The sequence below is a fragment of the Salvelinus sp. IW2-2015 genome, linkage group LG30 (genome assembly GCF_002910315.2).
Source record: "Salvelinus sp. IW2-2015 linkage group LG30, ASM291031v2, whole genome shotgun sequence".
In the NCBI taxonomy this organism is placed as follows: domain Eukaryota; kingdom Metazoa; phylum Chordata; class Actinopteri; order Salmoniformes; family Salmonidae; genus Salvelinus; species Salvelinus sp. IW2-2015.
In genome coordinates this window covers 4,004,434-4,031,346 of record NC_036869.1, presented here as the reverse complement: position 1 = coordinate 4,031,346, position 26,913 = coordinate 4,004,434, and the positions used below count along the sequence as shown (strand labels likewise).

At 46.1% G+C, this 26,913-nt stretch overlaps 2 protein-coding genes across 3 annotated transcripts in view; one reads left to right on the top strand and one right to left on the bottom strand.

The window, feature by feature from the left end:
• The window catches only part of LOC111955169 (ribosome biogenesis protein bop1), a 99,555-nt gene that overhangs the window by 46,994 nt on the left and 25,648 nt on the right, over positions 1-26,913 (bottom strand). The gene's annotated exons all lie outside the window — the stretch shown is intronic.
• scxa (scleraxis bHLH transcription factor a) lies at positions 964-7,991 on the top strand. Its single transcript, XM_023975287.3, has 2 exons — positions 964-2,052; positions 7,160-7,991. Exons 1-2 carry the CDS (start codon positions 1,459-1,461, stop codon positions 7,196-7,198), a joined length of 633 nt encoding a protein of 210 aa, XP_023831055.1. The 5' UTR covers positions 964-1,458; the 3' UTR covers positions 7,199-7,991.

Genomic DNA, 26,913 nt, shown 5'->3' with positions numbered 1-26,913 from the left:
GACTTAAGGGAGATCAAGTCGCTTTCCGTAATGTGGAAACATCAAGCGTCGTTGATGCGTCAACGTCCAATAACACAAACAGTAAGGCCAACATCTGTCATACACTGGATTGTCAAACCTAACGGAGTCTTGAGAACGGTTCTTCCATTTGTCTTTCTGCCACAGGATGATTCAGTGACAAACAGGTGTGCTAAGCTACCTGACGTATAGTCCCTCTGCACCACATGTAGTTTCTTTTTGGTTCAAGCAGCATGACTAAATGGATCCAGTCTGGGTTAAAGGAGGAACACAAAAGTGAAAGACAACTCACTCCCCAGAGTGATGGAACCAACGTAGACACCATGACAGCATCAGTCTTGTTGTGGGGGTTAGTCCTAAACTCCCCAAGTAAACCTCTGAAGAATCACACTCTGTCATTGGGTGGGAAACACTGATGAGAAAGAGTGGGATGATGTTACATTTTCTAGCTAAGTAAGAGCCTTCACCTCCCAGCTTGACTGCACTGGGGTTAAGTTAGGGGTTATGCCACACATTTGGAAAAATAAAAAGATGAGAAACGGGGTTCCCCATTTTGAACCGCTGACATTTAAATCGGTCTTTAACTTTGCAGGAGTTTTATGGGCCGCCCGTAGTGTTTGTGTGCGTCCAGTTTACACACAATTAATCAGTATTAGAGAGCGCCCAGAGCAGCCGGTCTTCAACAAAAGACTCCCTCTTTCACACAATGGTTTCCGGAAGCTTCTTTCCATGGCTTTTCCCCGAGTCTGATTAAATAAGGAAGCAGATAGTAGCAGATAGTAGATCCACACTGTGCTGGACTCACTCCCTCCCTCCCTCCCTCCCTCCCTCCCTCCCCAAGCTCCCACAGCCAGCTGGGACATTTGCATACAGAGTGAAGGAGGGAGAGAGGGAGAAAAGAAGGGAAGGAGGGAGAGAGAGAGGGAGAGGGGGGTAGCACCAGACACTCCCACTGGCTATAAAGCCTAACCATACCGAACCTCTCAGACAGAAACCACATGTGGATCTGAGCACTGGGAGAGAGAGTGTAAAAGAGAGAGAGAAAGTGCAAGGGACAGACGTGGAGCCGAGCTGAGGGAGCCACGCAGACGTGGATCTGAGAGGAGAGAGCAAGAAAGAGAACGAGAGAGAGAGACAAACAGTATCCTGAGAGGATCTGAGAAACACAGTGGGACCTGACATTCCTCCATTTGGTTTCTCACCTAGAGAAAGGAAAGTTAAAACTCCACATGGGACTTTAATGACAGAGGAGCCACGCCATACTGGACTGGAGTGCATCGGAGTCAAAGGATTTAGAGAGAGATACTGAGGTAACACTTGTTACTTTTTCCCCTGTGTGATCATTGAACTATCCATGCATGTCCAGGTGTCACAGTAGTAAACAAAGCCCCGAGTAGAGATAGAGCTAGTTGACTGTTGGAACTGCAGAGCACAGTGACCATGTCCTTCGCCATGGTGCGGCCGGCGCCCAACCGGTACCTATACTCAGACATCTCCATGTTGTCCGAGGACGAGGAGAATGGAAGCGAGAGCTCGGGCTCGGACGACCGCTCCTTTAGGCTGGACGCCAGAGGCTATGACATCAAAGTCGGGGGCCGCAAACGGAAGCCGGGCAGTGCTGGAGCAGGGCGTCTGGGAGGGGGTCAGCTCCCGCCTCAGATGTTGCTCTCGCAGGACGGCTCCATCTCTCCAACGACTGGGCTGCCGCGGCAGCGCAACGCAGCCAACGCGCGGGAACGGGACCGCACCAACAGCGTGAACACGGCCTTCACTGCCCTGAGGACCCTCATCCCCACCGAGCCAGCCGACAGGAAGCTGTCCAAGATCGAGACMCTGCGGCTGGCGTCCAGCTACATCTCCCACCTGGGCAACGTGCTGCTGGTCGGGGAGACATGCGGGGACGGGCAGCCATGCCATGCTGGAGCGACCTCCTCTGCCCACTATTTACATCAGCATGGATCCCCGGCCCACGACGCAGAGAACTCCCAGCCTAAACAGATCTGCACATTCTGCCTCAGCAACCAAAGGAAAATGGTGAGTTAGTCTGTCCCATCCGTCCACACCATGCATAATGCCATTGTGCCACAAGTAGGATACAAAACACCACGACTCCAACCACTAAAGCAGGGTTTCCCAAACTCGGTCGTGGGGCCCACCCTGGGTGCACGTTTTGGTTTTTGCCCTTGCACTACACAGCTGATTCCAATAATGAAAGCTTGATGATGAATTGGTTATTGGAATCAGCTGTGTAGTGCTAGGACAAAAACCAAACCATGCACTCAGGGTGGGCCCCACGACAGAGATTCAGAAACCTTGCACTAAAGTAAAGCATTATCCAATTAGAAGGCGTTTTGTTTAGGAAGTACCATGCTGGATGGCTCCTTGCTATATGATTCTTATAGCCTAAGTGATTTCAAATAAAAGATTGAAAAGCTTCAAACTTACGCTACACTTACACAAGAAAACGACATCTATTATTCCCTTATGTATTTAGGATCATCTGTTCTTGCGAGGTGAATAAAGGGAATCCGATGCACTCCGCTGTACTGTAGGGTAAGAGAGCAGCCCCTCAGTGCTCAGACAGAGACACAGCGACAGATAAGGATGCACAGTAGTCCAGCTTCAACTAAACCTCTCAGTAGTAAGACCCAAATCCCCAACTCTCAGAGATCATTTTCTCAGATGTCTCAATTTGCTTCCTGTATTCAGTAGCACTTCCCATTGTCTAATTGGTCTGAGAAGTTAGGGACCAACTGAATCGTGGGCCAACAGAAAATAGCCTAAACAAGGAAGTGTCACTCCAGATACAAACACGTCATCTATCCCCCTCTCGCTCTCTCCTCGTCCTCTGCTCTTCCTCAGCACACGCCTGGGCAGACTCTGGCTCATAAAGCCAACACCACGCCGCATTAAAAATAAAAGCGTAAATCACGCTCCAGCCATGTGAAATACAACAAAAACAAAAAAACAGAGATGGGGAAACTGTCATTTCAACTCACAAGAGCAAAGCAGCTTTCAAACTTGGAATATACCACATGCTCTTAACAATTAAGAGTCAGCCATGACACTGGGACATTTTGGGTTAGGTACTATATTTCACCATCACAATATGTATTATACCCTCAGAAAACATGAAGACTGTCCAAAATGTATTTAATTGAAAAAAAGCACAGAGGAAAGGAAAAAGCCTGGAGTCAACAATGTATTTAGAACGGAATGCGTTTTAAGTGATTAAACTCTAAAATGACTTACTGGACTTACTCCTTTTAACTTCTAGTGGAGCAAACAACACAATACTAAGGACGTACCACGACTTCCAATACCACGACTCCAATACCAAGACGTACCACGACTCCAATACCCACGACGTTACCACGGACTCCAATACCAAGACGTACCACGACTCCAATACCAAGACGTACCACGACTCCCAACACCAAGACGTACACACCGACCTCCAATTACCACGACCATCAATACCACGACTCCAATACCAGACGTACCACGACTCCAATACCAAGACGTACCACGACTCCCAATACCAAGACTACCACGACTCCAATACCAAGGACGTACCACGACTCCAATACCAAGACGTACCACGACTCCAATACCAAGACGTACCACGACTCCAATACCAAGACGTACCACGACTCCAATACCAAGACGTAAAAACAGCTACCCACGTCTCCGTGCTCTGATCGAAAGCATTCTGGGAACATCTGCTCTATTCCCCAATCTGTCAGTGAGCCATCCTGAGCGATTTACACATGCATCCTGTGTTGACCTAAGGCTCTTCCTAGGTCTCCAATTAATAACACTGTCAACCACACACACACACAACCTGCCTCGCTGCATCTCAGACCTCTGGCTTCCTAAATAAATCATGAATACGATATAATGACTCTCATTCTGGACAACACACACCATCACTAGAGATGTTCAATACCACAGAGCTGCACAGTAGACGTGTTACACTGCCATCATTAATATATTAACATGTCCTGGAGAGAGTCACAACTCCTGACCTCTGGACAAATCTAAGAGAAAGCTATGCTCAACTTTCAAGTGTAATAGCACAAGCGCACCATGACCAACGTCTGGATCAACCTTGTTACAGCATCACCAAGGAGCGAATAATGCATCAAATCAACAACTAATTCAAGTAAACGCCTATTAGTAATGTTTCGTAGACGTAGTCACTGCTACAAAGGAGCTCTTTAAAAGACCATGAAGGAAACAGAGATGCAGGAGTCATACAATTAATAACAATAAAAAGAGACTAATGGACATTCGCCCGACTGGAAGCAATCCTATTCATCCATTTCATTGATTTTAGCAAGGCAGACTAAACCAGCAAATGAGATAATGGCTGTTTAAGTTTTTTCCTCCTGAATTAAAGGCCTGTCTATAGGAGGCCTGAGCTGGGCCGATATTCGAAACAGATTGGGCTTCGGCTTTGTAGTCGAGGCTTTAAGAGGCGAAGCGACCCACTCCAAACCGCACTGCTCTCTTTACCCATACTAAGCTCTCATTACTCCGTGAAAAGCATTGCTCGGCCAAGACTCGTTGCTTTATTGTTGCTAAAGAAAGAGGAAAATAAAAAGGAAACACATTGAGTTACTTTCTAACACAGGAGAGTTGTGCGATCTAGAACGTTCACAAGCATCTTGAAGACTAGGAAAGATGATCAAATGCTTCATTGATCAATTAGCATACTGTTATGATATCACCAGTTTAGTACTTGTGTTGGACTCAATCAACCAATCAAAGTGCTCTTTTCTAGCCTACTACTCATTGGATCAGTAGTCAGATCAAACATTTTACATCATCAGAGAGAGACCATCATTTCACTCTGAATTCGCTTTATTGTATTTCAAGCTTTTTCCTGCCACTGAAGTCAGAGGCCAATTTATGTGGACACACACACAGAAATGATTTGCTTACAGATGTGTGTATGTGTTGGTAAGTGTGTGATCTTATCACATTTTCCATTCCAAAATTGTATCCATCTGGCACAGCTCTACCTTGCTTGGAGCGGAATAAATATTTTTCTATGTAACATAGTCAAGCTAGACATGTCGTGCATGCACATACACCCCCCCCACACACACACCCACCATCATGAAACGTTTTACATTTCTATTGACAGCAAATAAATTGTGTAAAAGTGCACTTCAACTAAAGCCCCATAATAATGACATAAGACAGAGCAGGACAAAAATTTACCAAATTTGAGGTTCCACACCCCCCGCCAGCTCCCTCTTTCGTTGGGGGCTGCTCAGCACAGTCCATTAGGAAGGGAGCATTCTTTCTCCCTAATAGCTGTAGCAGGTGAAGACAGGGGATATGAAGGATGGCAGGGGGATTGCATAACAGGACACACAGGAGCAGACAACCCCTGGTCAAATGAACAGTACGTGTGCAGCAGCCGTTTCTAGGGGAACAGGGAAAAGAACTTGGCGAGCTTCCTCTGTGTACTGGTGCTGGGGTTAACCCAACAGATTACTAATTGAGTATAGACAGCCTCAGAGGCCAGTCCCAAAGCTGTGCACTAGCCTAGCAGCCACAGCTGTGCACTAGCCAAGCAGCCACATGGCTCATGTTTTCTGTAATTATCTCGAGTTCCTTCATTACAGCCATACGGAAGTTACTAAAGCTTTTCCCTGCAACAGGAGTCTATCAGTGTGAACATGTAACACATTATGAAATTACCCAGTGTGAACTAACAGCAGGCTGAGAAGCAAGCTAGAATTAAAAATAACACTTAGTTGAATATTGTTGTAACTTAATATTTCATTTTAATCTAAAATACTATTGTCCAACTGTAAAATAAGCCTTAACCATGTGATTAAAAACCTACACATTTTTCACTTCACACCTACAAACACCTGTTTAACAAGTTATTCTAGAATATGTAATATCGTGTCCAACTTTTGTCCACAGACAAAACAGGGTGTAAAGAACCCACGCTCAGAATAGTTAGGATGACCAGAAGGAAAGCGGGCTGCATTTAATAACCCAAACAGATGAATCGTCCGTTAGGGCTCAAGTTACATCTGAAAATCCACGCACCCCTGCGCGCACACACACAAAGCTGACAAGTGCCTCCATTGTAATCTTGAACCAATCTGCCAACGTTACCTGTCCGGCCGAAACCAAACCAAATATTTGCCTAAAGAATGAAGCCTGAGGAGAGAATAAAAACACAGATCGGCTTCTGTGTCTGTGGAAATGTAATATGTTGTGATATGTTTATAAAAACAACAAAGCCTTCCCATGTAATTAGATGCTGTATAAGCAAGTGGTGGAAGCTTTAAAAAGAAAAGAAAAAAGGTGTGAGTTCAATCAAAAAAGCCTTCACATTTGGTTTCAGCTGCTGCGGAATTAGCCCTATACATCTTTACAATGTGTTATACAGGATATGAAAAACAAATGTTAAACAAAAATCCTATTAGTCGGGTGTAAGTGATCCCTGGAGCTGACGAATGTGACTTTAAAGTGGCACTGAACAAAAACAATAAACCAAAGAAAATAAAAAGTTCCTGGCCAGTTTTCAAAAGAGACTGTCTGACCTCATCAATTGGAGACGAGTGTTTTGACAGAGCGCCTGGGCCTGCCTACGTCAGACATAGCCGTGGAAACGATGGCATTCCATGGCCTGGTCTCCCGGTCTCTGGGTTAATCCGTAGGGAGCACAATGTGAGCCAGGTGTCCTAATGCTAGTTCTGCCACTCAGTGTATGGTGAGAGGAGAAAACATGAGCCTCCCCCATGGCCATGCTACGGCCCACAAGCCCCAGACCAGTCAACATCATACCTCCCCAGTCCACACAGCCTTCACACATCCCCCGTCCACAAAGGCCTACAGGCAGCCTCCACTGCAGGCTGGACCAGTGGGTTAGAAGAATAGAACTAGGCCAGTCTGACAGGCGCGAGCAGTGCACTCACTCAAAGGGTTAATGTCAGACATAAACAATTTTATTTTCCTTTACTTACGCTACCTCATCAATAAGGTGCATTGTAAAATAGTCAAGATTGGGATAGAATCCATCTTGGAAATGTATTTTCACAAAGTGTTTAGCATTTTTACTATTAATAGACTACTACAAAATGTTAACTTTTATTTATCTTTCTTTCAGAGCAAAGACAGAGACAGGAAAACTGCTCTAAGAAGTTAATATCTGGAGAACGACAGAGGGAAGAAACTGACTTGATGAGCACAGCATATGAACCAGAACTGTGGACCAGAAACGTGACATTCTTAAAGGTGTACATAAATCAAAATCTGTATTTAATTATACGCCCCCCCCCCCAAAAAAAAATCTGAACTGAGATGCTAGGTGTAGTTTCTGACGAGGTAATCATTTTTGGATCGAAAGAGACTGTGGAACTTCTTGGACAATGGAAGCATGCCTGGACTCAAAGAGGAGATCGAGAATAATCACCCTCTAAWAAACATTCAACACTTCCCCATTACATGATCTCTAAAAAAGACTTGAAAAGAGAGAAGAAAAAGAAACACAAAAAATAACATTGCTCTCATCTTTTCTTTACCTGAGAACGTCTGCATATGCAGACTGATAAACCTGAAACTTAAGAACCACAACCCTCTCTGCATGAGACAGACACCTAGGCAGTCGGTAAGGACTCAGATGAGCCACGGTGGAACTAAAAGGGGTGTGGTAAGGAGGGTTGTAATGGACAAGGGCAGGCAAAACTGGAACCCATGGTTGACTGTATCAGGCTACTTGCCGGAAAGTGAGCGAACTGTTCCACAAGCCAAATATATAACACAGCTTTCACTTCAAATGTAACTGGGTTTTGTGGTCAGTGAGTTTCTACCCCGACGGACAACTGCCTTTCTCCTGAAGATAAATCCTCAGCATTCTGTCTTATGTAATTTGATGTTCTGTACAATATTTGTAAGAATCTGTTCAAATTCATGTCTAAATAAATATGCTTARGAATTAATTACGTTTATTTCAAACAGGTAAGATTCCTTTATTTTATTGTTATTTTGCAATTCCCAGTGAAAAAGAAAGTACTTAAATTTCAATGTGTTTTTCAGTCTGCTGATAAACATGATATTTCTTCCAGGTTTTTGATGATGATACAGACATGTACAGTATGAAAGACCAAATCAGGTGTACAAACAGCTATAGAAACACAGTGAGGTGTGATAAGGAACAAACCACAAGCTGATCATCTCACGCTGTCCAGCTAGATTACCATCTTTACCACACCTCATTACTCACGCACACAGCTGTTCACTCAAACCCTTAATTTACTAGAGATGTAACTAAAAAAGGGACTGCCGATTTGAGAGAGCATCTAGTTTCTTCCATATTCACAAGAAATCTCATATTGCAACTATTGAACTCAGTCAACTGTGGCAACAAAAGAAAAAGAAGCTGGCAGTAAAGGCCTCAACAACTCAAATTACAAAACTAGTTTTTTTCAGAATCAGCCAGATGATATATGCAGTATTCTCTTCAGTGCTTTGTAGAGTACAGCTGAACGTTGTAGAAGACAGCCGCTTACTACTAACACACTGAGGGGAGGTTCCAGGGATGAGTTTGGGCAGCGTTGGTCGCGGCTGAGTTTGGGTGTATGGCAGGCCCTCGTCGGTCGGACCTTTAAGGGGCAGCTGCGAGGCTCAGCGGGGGATGTTTGGATCTGCAGGTACAGGGCTCCTGGCTGCCTGCGCAGCATGTCCCTCAGCCCAGACCATTCTACCCCCAACCCCCGCTGTCCCTCAGCCCAGACCATTCTCCCCCCAGCCCCCACGATGTCCCCCGGCCCAGACCATTCTCCCCCAGACCCCACGATGTCCCCGGCCCAGACCATTCTCCCCCCAGCCCCCACACTGTCCCCCGGCCCAAGACCATTCTCTTCCAGCCATCACACTGTCCCCGCAGCCCCAACACTGTCCCCCAGCCCAGACCCGACCAACCTGTCTGGTAGGCAAAGGAAGCCTGCACACCTCTGGAATTCCTCCCCCTGTCCCCGGTCATGTCTAGATGGGATACAGCTTGTCAAAAGACATTTGCATTTTAGCTAACCCAAACCACCATTCCTCTCTCTCGGCCAGAGAGAACTGTGTGTCCACTACTCCCTGACCTCCAGGCCACCCCCTGCTCCCTCCTCGCTTTCCCCCCACCAGGGCTGCTCCCGCTGGGGCCGGTCCCCTTGCTATCACACTCACCCATCAGCCCCGTCACAGGCCAGCGGTGGAAACCAAATGTGGAAATGTTCACAATCGCTGGGTGCGAGGCTAGCTGCTCTTTTTCCTTTCATTCACGACACCTGGACAAAACCCACTAACCTCTATTCTAATGGAAACTAAAATATTTGCAATGTTAATGTTTAAAACAGTACACTATAACCATGGACTCAAGTTTCTATTGATAAGGAACAAATTACTTTGTCAGATCAGTGACTTGGTCATAGAAAACTAATCTTTCAAGAGAATACGGGATTTGAGTAAAAAGCTGAAATTTGAATTAAGAGGATGCCAATGTTCCTTAGTAAAGGGAAATTCTGGAATTCACTCCAACCCAGATTGTGAGACAACACTGGGACGTGAATGCAAATGGATGGGCAGCATAATTTGACTATTTCAAGGTTAAACGAACATGTTTTTAACCTATTACACTCCAAGTAAAAAATACTGTCTGTTCCTCTGTGTCCTGCAAAGAGCGAGAGTACAGAGGTAATGTCTTGCTTTTCACAACAAGTGACGTGAAACCCACCATACAGATTAACACCAGAGAGTACCATCTCAGTATGGCTGTGGGGACAGTGAATCAGGGTAAACTACCTACAGTGTTGGAGATGGTGACGTTGGTCTGTCTCTTCGGTCCCTATGGGTCCCATTCAGGCATATGGAATGGTTAGCGGTTAGCAGACGCCAGCCAGCCAATGGAGACTCATGTCTGGGTAGTAGAAGTGCTCCTCTCCAGTCAAGCCCAATGAGAGGATGACCGTGGGGGGGGGGGGGGGGGGGGGGGGGGATCACCCTACACGGGCTAACCACAGGGGGATGGATGGTGGATGTGGGATGCAGTAACCATAACGTTGCGACGCAGAAGACCCTTAGAAGAGGGACTCGTCTGACAATGCATCTGGAGACCAGGAAACCAGGGGTTCCTCCCCCACGAACTGCCTCTTCACACTTTTTAATTTCTAACGTCTTATGTTGTATGGCCGTACTGTAGGAACCAGGGCCCATAATAAATACATAAATAAATAGTTATTTCGCAAAATAGCAAATCCACAATTTCTGAGAGGTCGCGACGAAGTCAGGCCCTCAGTCAGTGAGGCGGAGTGTAACGTCTGCTCGCCACAGCTGTCGAGCCACGGTGCAGCGAGGTCCACACGCCACGCTAACTTGATAAATAAATATTCTGAAGGATCCTCGTACATGCGGTTTAACCTTGGGAGTGAGTACAGCCTGTGGAAACTTTGCATTCCGACTGAGCACGTCCAGGTTTTTCCTAAATGGGTTTTCCACCTGTGCAAAAGCATCCGGTACATCATTCAGAGAAAATCTTTATTTATTGAAAATTAAATATCCAATGATGCCCTGAAGCTTTCCTTCCCCTCCCCACCACTACAGCCCACAGGTATTATGACAAAAGAGAAAGCCATCGGGTAAAGAGAACGAGGAAATCCCTTGCTTGTGCCTTGGAGTTTACAGTTAGTTGCGAAATCTGCTGCGTTCTCTAACATCCCAGTGATGTCAATTCGGTTAATTTTCTTTCCCCACGGCCACCACAAAAACCTTCTACAAGTCACAAAAAGATTCATAGGTTTTAATGGGAAAACGCATATTTTCGGGCATTGCCAGAGTAGATAGATTGAGGACTTTTAATGAGAGGAAAGAGGTAGAGAGGATAAAGACAGAAGGGAGTCTAGGTGAGGACAGATTTTCTCTCTTCCTCATTTTCTTCCAAGTAGACCCAGAGCCGTAAAAGGATTTTTACAACCCCAGTCTCTGTAGAAACTCTGCAGCTCTGACAGGGGAAAGAGAGTGGGGGAACCGGGCCCTGCCTGGTGTGAAGGAGAAATCAAGCAGTCTAGACATCTCATCTCTTAGCAGTGCCGAAGGTGAGAGCTTCAAGCATTCTGGTTGCCCCCCATCCCAGTCAACACTCACCACCACCCCTCCCCACTAAAACCCCCGTCCCCCGCTTCCCTCCCCAGGGTTCCGCCTCGCAATCCAACCGCCATCTCCGAACCCCTCCTTCCAACCGAAACACATGGCAGCCCCCGTTGGCAGTTGGTTTCAATCAGGCCTTCTGGCAACAGGACACACACTGGGCCAACTGGGAGCCGTGCTGAATACCGGATGAGAAGGAAGTCCTAAAAACTACGGAACGACAGGTGGCTGCTTTGGCAGCCCCACACTCCRCCCCCCCCCSCAKCAGTCCTCCCTCCTCTCTTAAAAACACCCCCCACCTACATGCACCTGCAAGGGTCCGGCATGCTGCAGCCGGGGGTCCTGTTTGCTCTGTCGGAGCAGCACGCGATTGCCCAGCCACTTCTTAAGATCACCCCCCACCCAGACAAGCAGCTCTGGATCAACATTCCCCCACCGACTTAGAAAAACACAACACTGCTTCTCCTTAAATAGACTATTAAAAAGAGATTTCCTGCTGACAGCGCAGTGACAGGCCAAGATTCCACATAATTTACTACCTATCTGTCAATTTTATCACCATATTGATTTCAGCAGTGCTGCAGAGCCTGAATGCAAACCTTTGTGTCCCTAGGACAGGAACAGTTTGGTAAGTAGTTTATCCTGGGCCAACGCAAAATGGTATACCTGGTCCTCTGAGGCCTCTCACGGCCCTTTTATTGGCCCGGGGCCCAGAGCAGCACAGCACACTGATCAATATCAGACTGTTTGAGGAGACACAATGCATCTTCTAGGTAACCTGCTACGGTGACTCCATCAATCAAGACAGTGTTTCAGGGTCCGTGTCATACATGTCAGCACCGACCGTAGGTCCGGGCTGCATACAGATGACCACACTGAATACGTGGATGGACTTAACACATACCCAGCCAGTATGGAACTGAACTATTGTGGGAGGGTAAAATGAGACCAGGTGGCCGGGGGAAGGTCTAGACTCTGGACTGTTTCCAAGAAGGCTACAGAGAGGATGACAACATTAGTGTAAAAAGAATGAGTGGTCACAAGTGGAAATCTCTCATACTGTACGTCTCCTTCCCCAGGTAGAAATCCTAAAATGGTTAGATTGAAAAATGACTACTTGGGAACAGTAGGTTTCATATCTTGAGAAATACGTTTAGCATCATGACATTCATCTGGAAGGCAACAGTGTACGGGAGAGGGAGAATAAGTGGGCGGGAGAGGGGCCTTATGGCTCCTTATGGAATCTTTATGAATCGCCTAACGTCTAATGCTGGTAACAGAACACCACCCACGTTCAATTAGATTTAATTGAATAAATCTTTAAGAATGGATTCTAGAACAAAACCATTGTTTTTAATAGTGCAGCGGCAGATATATTTCATAAAAACCAAGCCCATGTCTATCGAACCACAAAATATATTAATCATCCCTCTTCAACGTTAATGTCATCCAAATGGCTAAGGGGAAAAAAGTGAAACAAAAGACCCTATACCCTATTCATACGTCAGGTCTGGTTGTTCCTCTAATAAAGAGAGGAAAAACACAATCATCTATTGTGAGCGAATAAGCAGTCGTTTTGAGTTCAAATCAGACGCATATATTGGAAAAGTAGGGTTGATGATGTCTTTGGGTTAAGGCGCAACCAACCAATGGCACTTCCACCATCTCCGCTATTCTTGATGGCTACATTGAGTTCCATAAAGGAAGTTTTAGTGGCCGCTGAGGGCTGGCAATGGTTATTTCATTCCAGCCGTCGAAAGCAAGGCCCCATTCTCCGACTGATGCTGATGTACCTGGCTTGCGGTGTATGATCATAACTCTTGAAGCAACATGGATTTACTGCTTGTAAAAATATTAAAAACCGTAATATTTGGGAAGGGAGGTTGGAGTCAAATGAATTGAATGAACAGGGGTGGGGGAGAAAAACAGAGTTAAATACTGTAGACTAGAGGAAGACCGTACAGGGCATGGGGCCACCTATTTAACCACAACATGACGAGACCACAGCGATGAAACATCCTCTCCATTCATGAAACATGTTCTCCAGTCACACATGTATGGGATCTCTGCTATCCCCATGTAAAAAAGGTAGCACTCACACCCAAGTTATTGGCGCTGGTCTCCTGAAAACACACACAACATGTAAAGTGATGGTACCCTGATTCATGAGCTGAAATAAAAGATCCCAGAAATGTTCCATACGCACAAAAAAAAGCTTATTTCTCTAAAATGTTGTGCACACACTTGTTTACATCCGTGTTACTGAGCATTTCTCCTTTGCCAAGATAATCCATCCACRTGACAAGTATGGCATATTAAGAAGCTGATTAAACAGCATGATCATTACACAGATGCACCTTGTGCTAGGAACAATAAAAGGCCACTCTAAAATGTGCAGTTGTATCACACAACACAATGCCACAGATGCCTTAAGTTGAGGGAGCGTGCAGTTGGCATGCTGAATGCAGGAATGTCCACCAAAGCTGTTGCCAGATAGAGAAATTAACATTAAATTATCATAAGCCACCTTCAACGTAGTTTTAGAGAAGTTGGCAGTACGTCCAACCGAACTCAAAACCGCGGACCACTTGGAACCACGCCAGCACAGGACCTCTACATCTGGCTTCTTCACCTGCGGGATCGTCTGAGACCAGCCACCCGGACAACTGATGGAACTGTGTGTTTGCACAACCAACGAATTTCTGCACAAACTGTCAGAAACCATCTCAGAGAAGCTCATCTGCGTGCTCTTTGTCCTCACCAGGGTCTTGACCTGACTGRAGTTCAGCGTCGTAATAAGCTTCAGTGGGCAAACGCTCACCTTTGATGGCTACTGGCACGCTGGAGAAGTGATGGATTCCGGTTTCAACTGTAACGGGCAGATGGCAGACACCGTGTATGGCGTTGTGTGGGTGAGCAGTTGTCAACGTTGTGAACAGAGTGTCCCATGGTGGTGGTGGGGTTATGGTATGGGGAGGCATAAGCTACGGAAAACAAACAATTGCATTTTATCTATGACAATTTGAATGCAGAGATACCGTGACGAGATCCTGAGGCCCATTGTCGTGCCATTCATGCGGATGAATGGCACGACAATGGGCCTCAGGATCTCGCCATCACCTCACGTTTCAGCATAATAATGCACTGCCCCATGTCGCAAGGACCTGTGCTGAATTCCTGGCAGCTAAAAATGACCCAGTTCTTTCATGGCCTGCAAACTCAGACATGTCACCCATTGGGGTTGGGTTAAATGCAGAAGACACATTTAGGTTGAATACATTCAGTTGGACAACTGACTAGATATACCCCTTTCCCATTGAGCATGTCTGAGATGCTCTGGATCCACATGTACGAAGGAGATGTGTTGCACTGCATGAGGCAAATGGTGGTCACACCAGATACTGACTGGTTCTGATCAACGTCACTTCGTTTTTTAAGTAACTGTGACCAACAGATGCATATCTGTATTCCCAGTCATGTGAAATCAATAGATTGGGGCCAAATGAATGTATTTCAATTGACTGATTTCCTTGTATGAACTGTAACTCAGTGAAATCTTAGCAAATTGTTGCCTTTATATTTTTGTATGTATGTAAAAATAAATAATCCTCATCAATATACACATATACAGTGTCTTCAGAAAGAATTTAGACCTCTTGACTTTTTCCACATTTGTTACAGCCTTATTCCACAGTTGTTGCAGAATGGACAATGGTACACCACCGCCACTAGCCTGTACCATTGACACCAGGCAGGATGGATCCATGGACTCATTATGCTTATGCCAAATCCTGACTGCCATCAGCATGATGCAACAGAAACCGGGATTCATCAGACCAGGCAATGTTTTTCCACTCAATTGTCCAGTATTGGTGATCGCCTGACCACTGGAGCCGCTTCTTGTTTTTAGCTGATAGGATTGGAACCCGGTGTGGTCGCCTGCTGCAATAGCCCACCCGTGATAGACGAGTTGAGCGTTCCGAGATGCCATTCTGCACACCACTGTTGTACTGCACCGTTATTTGTTGGTTTGTGGCCCACCTGTTACCTCACACCATTCTCTGTCAACCTCTCTCATCAACAAGCCGCTGGCCCAAAGGACTGCCGCTGACTGGATGTTATTTTGTTTGTTGTACCATTCTTGGTAAACCTGTGCGCCTGGCACTGACGATCATACCACACTCAAAGTCACATGTTTTGCCCATTCTAACATTCAATCAAACAATAACCGAAAGCCTCAAGGCCTGTTGGCCTGCTTTATATAGCAAGCCACGGCCACATGACTCACTGTCTGTAGGAGCAACCCCTCTTTATGAACGGGTGGTGTACCTAATAAACTGGCCAGTGAGTGAAAATAAATTAGATATAGACCTTCCATGCACTGGGAGAGGGGATGAGTTCAGGCCTACTCCTCAGGTTGCTTCCTGGTTTAGGGTTGTGTTGAAATAGACCCCCTGGTCCACGTTCCCTTAATTGATTCGATTTCATGGCTGGAACGCAGCTACATGACCAGAGGAAACAATGGAACTCCCTTGGTGATGGCGTTAAACTCAATAACAGAGAAGAGGGACCTGGGAGGCTGGAGGCCATTGCCCATGGCCTCAGTTTAGCTAGGGAGCAGCCAGATTCCAGTTTAGCTAGGGAGCAGCCAGATTCCAGTTTAGCTAGGGAGCAGCCAGATTCCAGTTTAGCTAGGGNAGTTTAGCTAGGGAGCAGCCAGATTCCAGTTTAGCTAGGGAGCAGCCAGATTCCAGTTTAGCTAGGGAGCAGCCAGATTCCAGTTTAGCTAGGGAACAGCCAGATTCCAGTTTAGCTAGGGAACAGCCAGATTCCAGTTTAGCAAGGGAACAGCCAGATTCCAGTTTAGCTAGGGAACAGACAGATTCCAGTTTAGCTAGGGAACAGCCAGCAAACGCACCGACAGCTAAACGTGCCTCTGGGCCTCTCCTGAAATCAGAGTTGATATCCAGCTCTCTCTTCCCTAATCCACACAGGCAGGTTTTTGTTACATTTTACCAAAGCTACTGCACTCAGGAGGAACCTGAAAACATTACTTCTGACTGCTTCGGGTAACACGCTGTTCCCGACGAGACTCTGGCTCAATCAGTGCATCGTGGCTGAACACTGAAGACAAGGGAGGGAGGAAAGAAAACAGCAAGGGACTGATAAAGAGAGAGGGAGGAGAGATGGAGACAGACAAGAGTGACAGAGGGGGAGAAGAGTGGAGGGAGACAAAGGAAAGTTTGACCTCCCCAGCCAAAAGGGACACTGGGTCCAGATCACACCGTGTCCTGTCCTTTCTAGTTGGGCCAGGATTTCAACACTGGAAATAGAACCATCCTCTCTGTCTGCTGTCAGAGGTGCTAATAGAAACAGAGGAGGACGCTGTGGTCTGGTCTCCCTCATTCAGTCAAAGAGCCGGCAATCCCAGTCCTGCCCAACTGTGAAAATCCCAGTTTTGAAAAATGTTTTTACTGCCATCGAGACTTCGACTGAAATCGGCGTGGATACCATCTGGAAGGCATTAGAAACCACCACCTGGAAACATCCCAATCACAAAATTAAACTTTGGATTACCAACATTTTACGGGAAAAAACTACTTCCAGACATGAGTGCCTACATTTCAACCCCCCTTTTCAAAATCTGGTTTCATCAGATTTCCGAGAGCAGGAGGAAGGAGGATGATGAGGTGGGATGAGGAAGAATGAAGTGGGAGGAAGATGAGGGGGAAATGAGTCTGGTCTCTTAGCGCATGGTTAAGACGGGACACCCAACAGGTCACATCGCCAAGAGCCTGTTTGTTATGGTTGGTAATGAAATGAAAATAAGCCACCTCCTATAGGGTGCTTGCTCCCGAGCAACAGAGTTCTGACAGAGGAACAGCCTTCATGAAGCAGATAGGATCACACAATTAAAGCCAGTCCACGTCTGAAACGCCCGTCATTGATTAGGCTGGAATAACAGGAGGGATTTAAAAAAAGGCAGGCCGTCTCACAGCACATGCCGGGGAAGTCAGAGGAAAGTAACCCTAACATATCCTAGATGTTAGATATAGGCAAGCTATTGAAGGAACTTGGATCTTGGTCGTGAAAAAAGGCTTGATTTGACCAAAAATGGAGAGGAAATGGTGTGTGCGAGTGAGGAAGTCATTTTCATCAATGATGATGATGGAGTAGTGTGTTTTATTAGATTCCCAGCACAGCTCAAGAGAGGCAATGTGGTGGTGTGGTGTGCGTGTTGATATGAATTCACTCTCTGGAAACTCTCGTCTTGGCATGAATGTTGGTTCTACACCCAAGGGTGCACTCAAAAGACGGGCTGAACTGTGTTCTGTTCCTCTGGACCTGCTGGTAAGTCAAGCAGCACAGCATCCCAGGGTCATCCAAGGTTGTCAGGTGGAGAGTTTAAAATGGCTGCCAAGTATGCATCTCCCTCTCCCCTGTCCTGAGCCCACCCCTCACTTCAATGGGCCATTGCTATCTGCTCTGGAGTTCGCCAACCACTGAACTGCTCAATGTGATTGCCAGATATGGTCCTCAACATGACCCGTACAGTTCGACTTATAAAGACAAAATCTCCATCAAGTCAACGATGTCCAACAAAACGTTTGGTCAGTAATGCACACACTAAAATGGATATTATGCCATGTAAAAGTCCTGAGTGCACCAAACACGTAAGCCTACAAAGTTTCATGTGCCTACAGCAGACAACAAAAGAATAAGGATGTTTTACTGTAGGACTGAAACTTTTCACTGACTGCTAACTTAACTTTCTGATGTAATCTACCCTTGTGCTGTAGTCTCACAAAAAAAATACAGCTTTACTCAGAGAGAGACTCACAAAAAAAAAAGAGTGATTTCATCGGTCTACTACTAGCACCACAAGAGAGGCCCCACCACGCTGGATCAGGACCTAAAGTTGTGTTTGCATCGTAGGGGCTTGGCAGGGGTACCCAGACTATGTAGACAGGATCTGGGAAGAGGAGTTCAGGGGTGGGGGGCTACATCATGTATGCCTGCTTCAAGAGAGCTGTCCAAGTCTCTGCTGGAGCAGCACCCAGACATATTAGGGTTGTCTGTGGCCCGTCAAAATCACGGATGAGCGCATCGTCCTCCAAAAGCATTCCAGCTTCTCCTCCTGGGACGAGCCTCACAAGAACAGCCAACCGGGAGGCTATGCTGTGAGCACAGCCACAAGACTGGGGGCACACATGCTCACTCTCCCAGCCTGTTAAGAGCTTTGGCAGCCTTGACAACACTGTTCTGATTTCCAATCTCCCAATTGAGCATTTCCCCCTCAAGCGCTTGATCCCTAGCACACACCCTAAATCAAATCTAATTTTATTTGTCACATGGTTTGTAAACAGGTGTAAACTAACAGTGAAATAATTACTTCCCAACAATGCAGGGAGAAAACTAGAGAAATCATTTTTAAAAGTATAGCACAAGGACTAAATACAATGAGTAACGATAACTTGGCTACATACACGGGGTACGAGTACCGAGTCCATGTGCAGGGGTATGAGGTAATTGAGGTAGATACTGTATGTACACAAGTTTACATACACTTAAGTTGGAGTCATTAAAACTCCTTTTTGCCAAACTATAGTTTTGGCAAGTCGGTGAGGACATCTACTTTGTGCATAACACAAGTCATTTTTCCAACAATTGCTTACAGACAGATTATTTCACTTATAATCCACTGTATCACAATTCCAGTGGGTCAGAAGTTTACATGAACTAAATTGACTGTGCTTTAAACAACTTGGAAAATTCCAGAAAATTCTGTCATGGCTTTAGAAGCTTCTGATGGGCTAATTGACATCATTTGAGTCAATTGGAGGTGTACCTGTGGATGTATTTCAAGGTCCACCTTCAAACTCAGTGCCTCTTTGCTTGACATCATGAGAAAAATCTAAAGAAATCAGCCAAGACCTCAGAAAAATAATTGTATAACCTCCACAAGTCTGGTTCATCCTTGGGAGCAATTTCCAAAACGCCCGAAGGTGCCAAGTTCATCTGTACAAACAACAGTACGCAAGTATAAACACCATGGGACCACGCAGCCGTCATACCGCTCAGGAAGGAGACGCGTTCTGTCTCCTAGAGATGAACGTACTTTGGTGCGAAAAGTGCAAATCAATCCCAGAACAACAGCAAAGGACCTTGTGAAGATGCTGGAGGAAACAGGTACAAAAGTATCTATATCCACAGTAAAAAAATATATAATATATATATTTCACCTTTATTTAACCAGGTAGGCTAGTTGAGAACAAGGCCCAATGCTCTAACCACTAGGCTACCGGGGAGTTGCAGCGATGAGACAAGATTGAAATTGGGGAGGGAAAAAACAAGGTAAAATAATAATAATAAGGCTGTAACATAAAATGTGGAAAGATTCAAGGGGTCTGAATACTTTCTAAACGCATTGTAATTCCTTAGTGATATGGATTGAGGAACTTGAAGCTGTCGACCCACTCCACTACAGCCACGTRGGTGTGGATGGGGGCGTGCTCGTCCCTCCGTTTCCTGTAGTCCACGATCCGCTCCTTTGTCTTGCTGACGTTAGGGGAGAGGTTATTTTCTAGGCACCACACTGCCAGTTCACTGACCTCCCTATAGGTTGTCTCATCATCGTTAGTGATCAGGCCAACCACCGTTGTGTTGTCAGCAAACAAAATGATGGTGTTGGAGTTGAGCACGGCCACGCAGTCGTGAGTGAACAGGGAGTATAGGAGTGGACTAAGCACGCACCCCCGAGGGACCCCCTTGTTGAGGGTCCGTGTGGCAGATGGGTTGTTGCCTAACCTCACCACCTGGGGGCGGCCCGTCAGGAAGTCCAGGATCCAGTTGCAGAGGGAGGTGTTCTTCGCTTAATGATGAGCTTTGAGGGCACTATGGTGTTGAACACTGAGCTACAGTCAATGAACAGCATTCTCATGTAGGTGTTCTTCTTAGCCAGGTGGGAGAGGGCAGTGTGGAGTGCAATAGAGATTGCGTCTTCTGTGGATCTGTTGGGGCGGTATGCAAATTGGAGTGGGTCCAGGGTGTCTGGGATGGAGTTGATGTGAGCCATGATCAGCCTTTCAAAGCATTTCATGGCTACAGATGTGAGTGTTACAGGGCGATAGTCATTTAGACAGGTTACCTTTGTGTTCTTGGGGACAGTGACTAGGGTGGTCTGCATGAAATATGTAGGTATTACAGACTGGGTCAGGGAAAGTTTGAAAATGTCATTGAAGACACTTTCCAGCTGGTCAGCGCATGCTCCGAGTAAGCATCCTGGTAATTAGTCTGGCCCTGCGGCCTTGTGAATGTTAACCTGTTTAAAAGGTCTTACTCACATCGGTACGACTTCCTAGTCTAGTGTGCTACTGAATTGAATTCTGCGCACAGGTCCCGTTGAGCAGTAGCTGCGCAGAGGCAGGAAGCAGCAGGCGCAGTTGGGAGCCAGGGTTCTCTCTCCCCTCCCTCTATTCCACAATGTGTCTTCATTCATCTCACAGAGCACATGGAAAAGCCATTGCGGGGGGAAAAGCCCCTTCCTGCCGGCGAGGAGGCCTCGGACAGGCACTGCTGCAGTCTCACGTATTCCCCCTTCACTCCGCAAAACAGGAAATAGCCCTTTATTACAAAGGAGGAAGGTAAGAAGAGGAGAGGGGGTTGAAAAATAAATAAACGAGTGAGATTTTTGGCCGTCTGCCGTTTTATTTGTAGACAACTTGTGCTCCGTCAGAGGGCTGCCTGCGAAGGGACGGCGAGGAGGCTTTGGGAGGCCTGAGAGGGAACCCTATCTGCTGTCCCCAGGCAGGGGGCTAATTTAACACAGGCCAAATGGGCCAGGACCACCGTGGTTCCACTCATGCGGGACAGCAGCAACACCGTGACCACACAGGCTAGCGCAGACCAGACAAAGGCTCAAGGGTTAGATAGGCTAGGGCAAGCTAGTCATAGGACGCTGCTGTGGGAAGTATCGCAATGACAAGGAACCACTGATGAGATTTTCCACGTCCTTGGTTCTCTCATCGGACGGTCCGTAAACCCTAAAATCTAACAAGGGTTAAAGACAGTAAATCCTTAAATAAGGGGAAAGTTAATACTTTAAAAAAATAAACACAACATCTGTTGRAATGAAATAAGAGGACAAAAGGAGAAAACACTAACTCCATCTCACTGAGTAGGTGAGGATCAGGAAGAAGCCCCTTGGAAGAGGGTGGGATGGGTTTCTGCCTCTCCCTCAGTGTGAGATGCTCTCTGGAACACCTCATACCTTCCTCTCCTGTTCCTTCCATCCCTCTACCCATCAGTCTCTCTACTAGACATCCCTCGTTTCACCCTCCTCCCTACATCCCACACCTCCCTTTCCTTTTTACCTATCCTATTCTTTAGTGCAGTGGTTTTCAACCAGAGTGCCTTGAGGAACTCACAGCTTTGCAGAGGAAATTTTCCTCTATCATGATAAGTCTTTGGACCACTCATTTTTWAAATGTGACCTGTGGAATGCGAATGGAATTTGAACTTGAAGCACCAGTGCCGCTCTGATAATAGCCTATGTTGAAATGCCTATGGTTCTTGCACCAACAGTGCAGCAATACCTAACAATACAAACAAACCTAAAAAAAAAATATATATAAAAGGAATTAAGAACGAGAAATGTCCAGAACATAAATATACAGAGCGTACAAAACATAAGAACACCTGCTCTTTCCGTGACAGACAAACCCACTTCAATCAGTGTAGATGAAGTAATAATAATAATAATGATTTTTAAGCCCTGAGACATGGATTGTGTATGTGTGCAATTCAGAGGGTGAATGGGCAAGACAAAATTGAAAATTGAAGTGTCTTTGAACAGGGTGTTAGCAGGAGCCAGGCGCACCGGTTTGTGTCAAGAACTTCAACGCTGCTGGGGTTTTCATGCTCATCAGTTTCATGTGTGTATCAAGAATGTTCCAGCACTCAAAGGACATCCTGCCAACTTGACACAACTGTGGGAAGCATTGGAGTCAACATGGGCCAGCATCCCTGTGGAAKGCTTTTGACACATTGTAGAGTTAATGCTCAATGAATTGAGACAGAGGGCAAAAGGGGGTGCAACTCAATATTAGGAAGATGTTCATAATGTTTTGTACACTCAGCGTATATATGATGGTGTGTATAGACAGTATATTAACAGAAATGGTGCATATAACAGTAGTTATAATGTGAGCCTTGACTAGAATACAGTATATACACATATGAAGTATGTAAACATTATTAGTGACCAGTGTTCAATGACTATGTACATAGGGCAGAAGTCTCTAAGGTGCAGGGTAGAGTACCGGGTGGTAACAGTGACTAAGGTCAGGGCAGGGTACTGGGCAGAGCCCGGCTAGTGGTGACTATTTAACAGTCTGAAGGCCTGGAGATAGAAGCTGTTTCTCAGTCTTTCGGTCCCAGCTTTGATGCACCTGTACAGTCTCTGCCTTCTGGATGACAGCGGGGTGAACAGGCCGTGGCTCAGGTGGCTGAGGTCCTTGATGATCTTCTTGGCCTTCCTGTGACACCGGGTGCTGTAGATGTCCTGGAGGGCCCTGTGGTTGCGGACGGTGCAATTGCCATCCCAGGCGGTGATACAGCCCGACAGGATACTCTGAATGGTGCATCTGTAGTTTGCGAGGGTCTTAGCGGCCAAGCCAAATTTCTTCAGCCTCCTAGATGGAACATTTCAGGTTGTCAGTGACATACACGTCAAAGAAGTTGAAGCTTTTTGCCCCCTCACTGCGGCTCCGGCGATATGGATGGGGGCGTGTTCTCGCTGCCGTCTCCTGAGGCACACGCAACATGTATCGTTGTTTCAAGTCTAATGCGCTCAGGCTGTCGTTACATTTGCATCATTGGAGTTGGGACATCACAAGCAAAATCAATTGTTCAATTTTACCTTGCTGTGAGAATCATTAGCACAGGCAAGTCTTGTTAGGCTTAGCTCTGCCACAGCCTCTGCCTTATTAGAAACAAATGGAGCATGTCTTTGTGTCTGTGGTTGCACCTTTAGAATGCGGAAAACCGCTTGTCTATTCCGCTTGTCTATACCGCTTGTCTATTCCGCTTGTCTATTCCGCTTGTCTATTCCGCTTGTCTATACCGCTTGTCTATAGCCCAAATCATTCAAAAGTAAAGACCCATTTAACCAGAGCTACATTTTTTCTGTCTAGCGCAGATTCACAGGACGGTCTTATAGGGGAACACAAATAAATCATCATGAGTAAGGAATTATGAAAAATTGTTCAAATAAACCCTAATGAATCTATTTAAAAAGTGTTTGTCACAGATAGATGATTTGCAGTATGTATCAGATGAGATGGAGGTCATTAACACAAAATAAATTAATAGGGACATTTCTGGTGTGCCGCAGAGTTTTTTTTATCCAATCAAGGTGTGCCACAGTGTGCCACAATATGTCGAGAACTATTGCTGTAGTGATGGAAAAATATATATAAACTCAGCAAAAAAAGAAACGTCCCTTTTTCAGGACCCTGTCTTTCAAAGATAATTCATAAAAATCCAAATAACTTCACAAATCTTCATTGTAAAGGGTTTAAACACCATTTCCCATGCTTGTTCAATGAACCATTAACAATTAATGAACATGCACCTGTGGAACGGTCGTTAAGACACTAACAGCTTACAGACGGTAGGCAATGAAGGTCACATTGGACACTAAACCCTAGGACACTCTGAACCTTTTCTCTTTTTTTCCCACCTGGATCATCGCAGCTAGCTAGCGMCTATCCGAGTGGCCACTCCTGGCTAGCGTCTCTGTCCCGAAGCAAGAACCAATTAGCCTGGAGCTAGCCTCGCTAGGCCCATCTGCTAGGCCAATCTCCCGGCTAGCCGTAGAGGTCCATCACCCACTCCTTGGGCTTCAATACCTATTTTGCCGATTGGCCTGGACCCCCACCAACCCATCACGACTGTACTACCGACGTGATTCGCCCGAGGGGGTCTCTCAACTGGCTCCTCCGTCACGACGTCCCCTGAATGCCCATCCGCTAGCTGTCTAGAGCACATCGACTGTTAGCTTTAGAGGCCCATCGGACAAATTATTTGGCCACTAAACCTATTTTGCCAATTGGCCTGGTTTACCACACGGAGCCCTGCTGATCCGTCTGCCGACGTAACAGCACGAGGGGGCCACAACAGACTTTCTTCCGTCGTGACGTCCCTCAAAGGCCCTTCTGCTAGCTGTCTGAAGCCACTCACTGGACTCCTATGATCACTCGGCTATGCATGCCTCTCCCTAACGTCAATATGCCTTGTCCATTGCTGTTTTGTTTAGTAATTATTGCCTTATTTCACTGTAGAGCCTCTAGCCCTGCTCAATAGGCCTTAGTAAACACTTTAGTTCCACCTACCACACGTGGTGACATCCCCTGGTTTAAATGATATAACCCTAACCCTATGCACAGGTTTACCCCCACTGTATTCACATCCTACCATACCCTTGTCTGTATATTATGCCTTGAATCTATTCTACCGAGCACAGAAATCTACTCCTTTTACTCTCTGTTCTGAACGTACTAGACGACCAGTTCTTTTAGCCTTTAGCCGTACCCTTATCCTACTCATCATCCTATGTTCCTCTGGTGATGTGGAGGTTAATCCAGGCCCTGTAGTGCCTAGCTCCACTCCCATTCCCCAGGCGCTCTCATTAGTTGACTTCTGTAACCGTAAAAGCCTTGGATTCAAGCATGTTAACATTAGAAGCATCCTCACTAAGTTTGTTTTATTCACTGCCCTAGCACACTCTGCCAACCCGGATGTCCTAGCCGTGTCTGAATCCTGGCTCAGGGAGTACACCAAAAATCCCGAAATTTTCATCCCTAACTATAACCTTTTCCGACAAGATAAAACTGCAYAAGGGGGCGGAGTTGCAATCTACTGCAGGCATAACCTGCAGAGTTCTGTCTTACTATCCTGGTCTGTGCCCAAACAATGAGCTTCTACTTATTAAAAATCCACCTCTCCAGAAGCAAGTCCCTTACCGTTGCCGCGTGCTATAGACCACTTTCTGCCCCCAGCTGTGCCCTGGACATCACATATGTGAATTGATTGCCCCCCATCTATCTTCAGATCGCGTGCTGCTAGGTGACCTAAACTGGGACATGCTTAACACCCCGGCCATTCTACAATCTAAGCTTGATGCTCTCAATCTCACACAAATTATCAATGAACCCACCAGGTACAACCCCAAATCCGTAAATACGGGCACCCTCATAGATATCATCCTAACCAACCTGTCCTCCAAATACACCTCTGCCATCTTCAACCAGGATCTCAGAGATCACTGCCTCATTGCCTGCGTCCGTAATGGGTCTACGGTCAAACGACCACCCTTCATTACTGTCAAAAGCTCCCTAAAACTCTTCAGAGAGCAGGCCTATCTAAATCGACCWGGCCCGGGTATCCTGGAAGGATATTGACCTCATTCCATCAATAAGCATTTTTCTACGGCTGGCCATGCTTTCCACCTGGCTAACCCGACCCCGGTCAACAGCCCTGCACCCCTCACTGCAACTTGACCAAGCCTACCACATTTCTCCTTCACCCAAATCCAGATAGCTGATGTTCTGAAAAATCTGCCAAATCTGGACCCCTACAAATCAGCAGGGCTAGACAATCTGGACCCTCTCTTACTAAAATTATCAGCTGAAATTGTTGCAACCCCTATTACTAGCTTGTTCAACCTCTCTTTCGTATCGTCTGAGATCCCCAAAGATTTGAAAGCTGCCGCGGTCATCCCACCTCTTCTAAGGGGGAGACACTCTAGACTCAAGCTGCTACAGACCTATATCTATCCTACCCTGCCTTTCTAAGGTCTTTGAAAGCCAAGTTAACAAACATATCATCGACCATTTCGAATCCCACCGTACCTTCTCCACTATGCAATCTGGTTTACGAGCTGGTCATGGGTGCACCTCAGCCACGCTCAAGGTACTAACCGATATCATAACCGCCATCGATAAGAGAAAATACTGTGCAGCTGTATTCATCGACCTGGCCAAGGCCTTCGACTCTGTCAATCACCATATTCTTATCGGCAGTCTCAACAGCCTTGGTTTCTCAAATGACTGCCTAGCCTGGTTCACCAACTACTTCTCTGACAGAGTTCAGTGTGTCAAATCGGAGGGCCTGTTGTCCYGACCTTTGGCAGTCTCTATGGGGGTGCCACAGGGTTCAATCCTCGGGTCGACTCTTTTCTCTGTATACATCGTTGATGTTGCTCTTGCTGCTGGTGATTCTCTGATCCACCTCCACGCAGACGACACAATTCTGTATACTTCTGGCCATTCTTTGGACACTGTTAACTTCTTGCGGATCAGTGGGACGCTACCATCCCACCTGGCCAACATCCGGTGAAATTGCAGAGCGCCAAATTCAAATTACTATAAATATTAAACTTGCATGAAATCACAAGTGCAATACATCAAAATAAAGCTTAACTTGTTGTTAATCCAGCCGCCGTGTCAGATTTCAAAAAGGCTTTACGGCGAAAGCAAACTATGAGATTCTGAGTACAGCGCCCATCACACAAATGCATTACAAATCATTTTCAACCACGGAGTTGCGACACGAAAGTCAGAAATAGCTATATAATATAAGCCTTACCTTTGAAGATCTTCTTCTGTTGGCACTCCAATAGGTCCCAGTTARATTACAAATGGTCCTTTTGTTCGATAAACTCTTTTATAG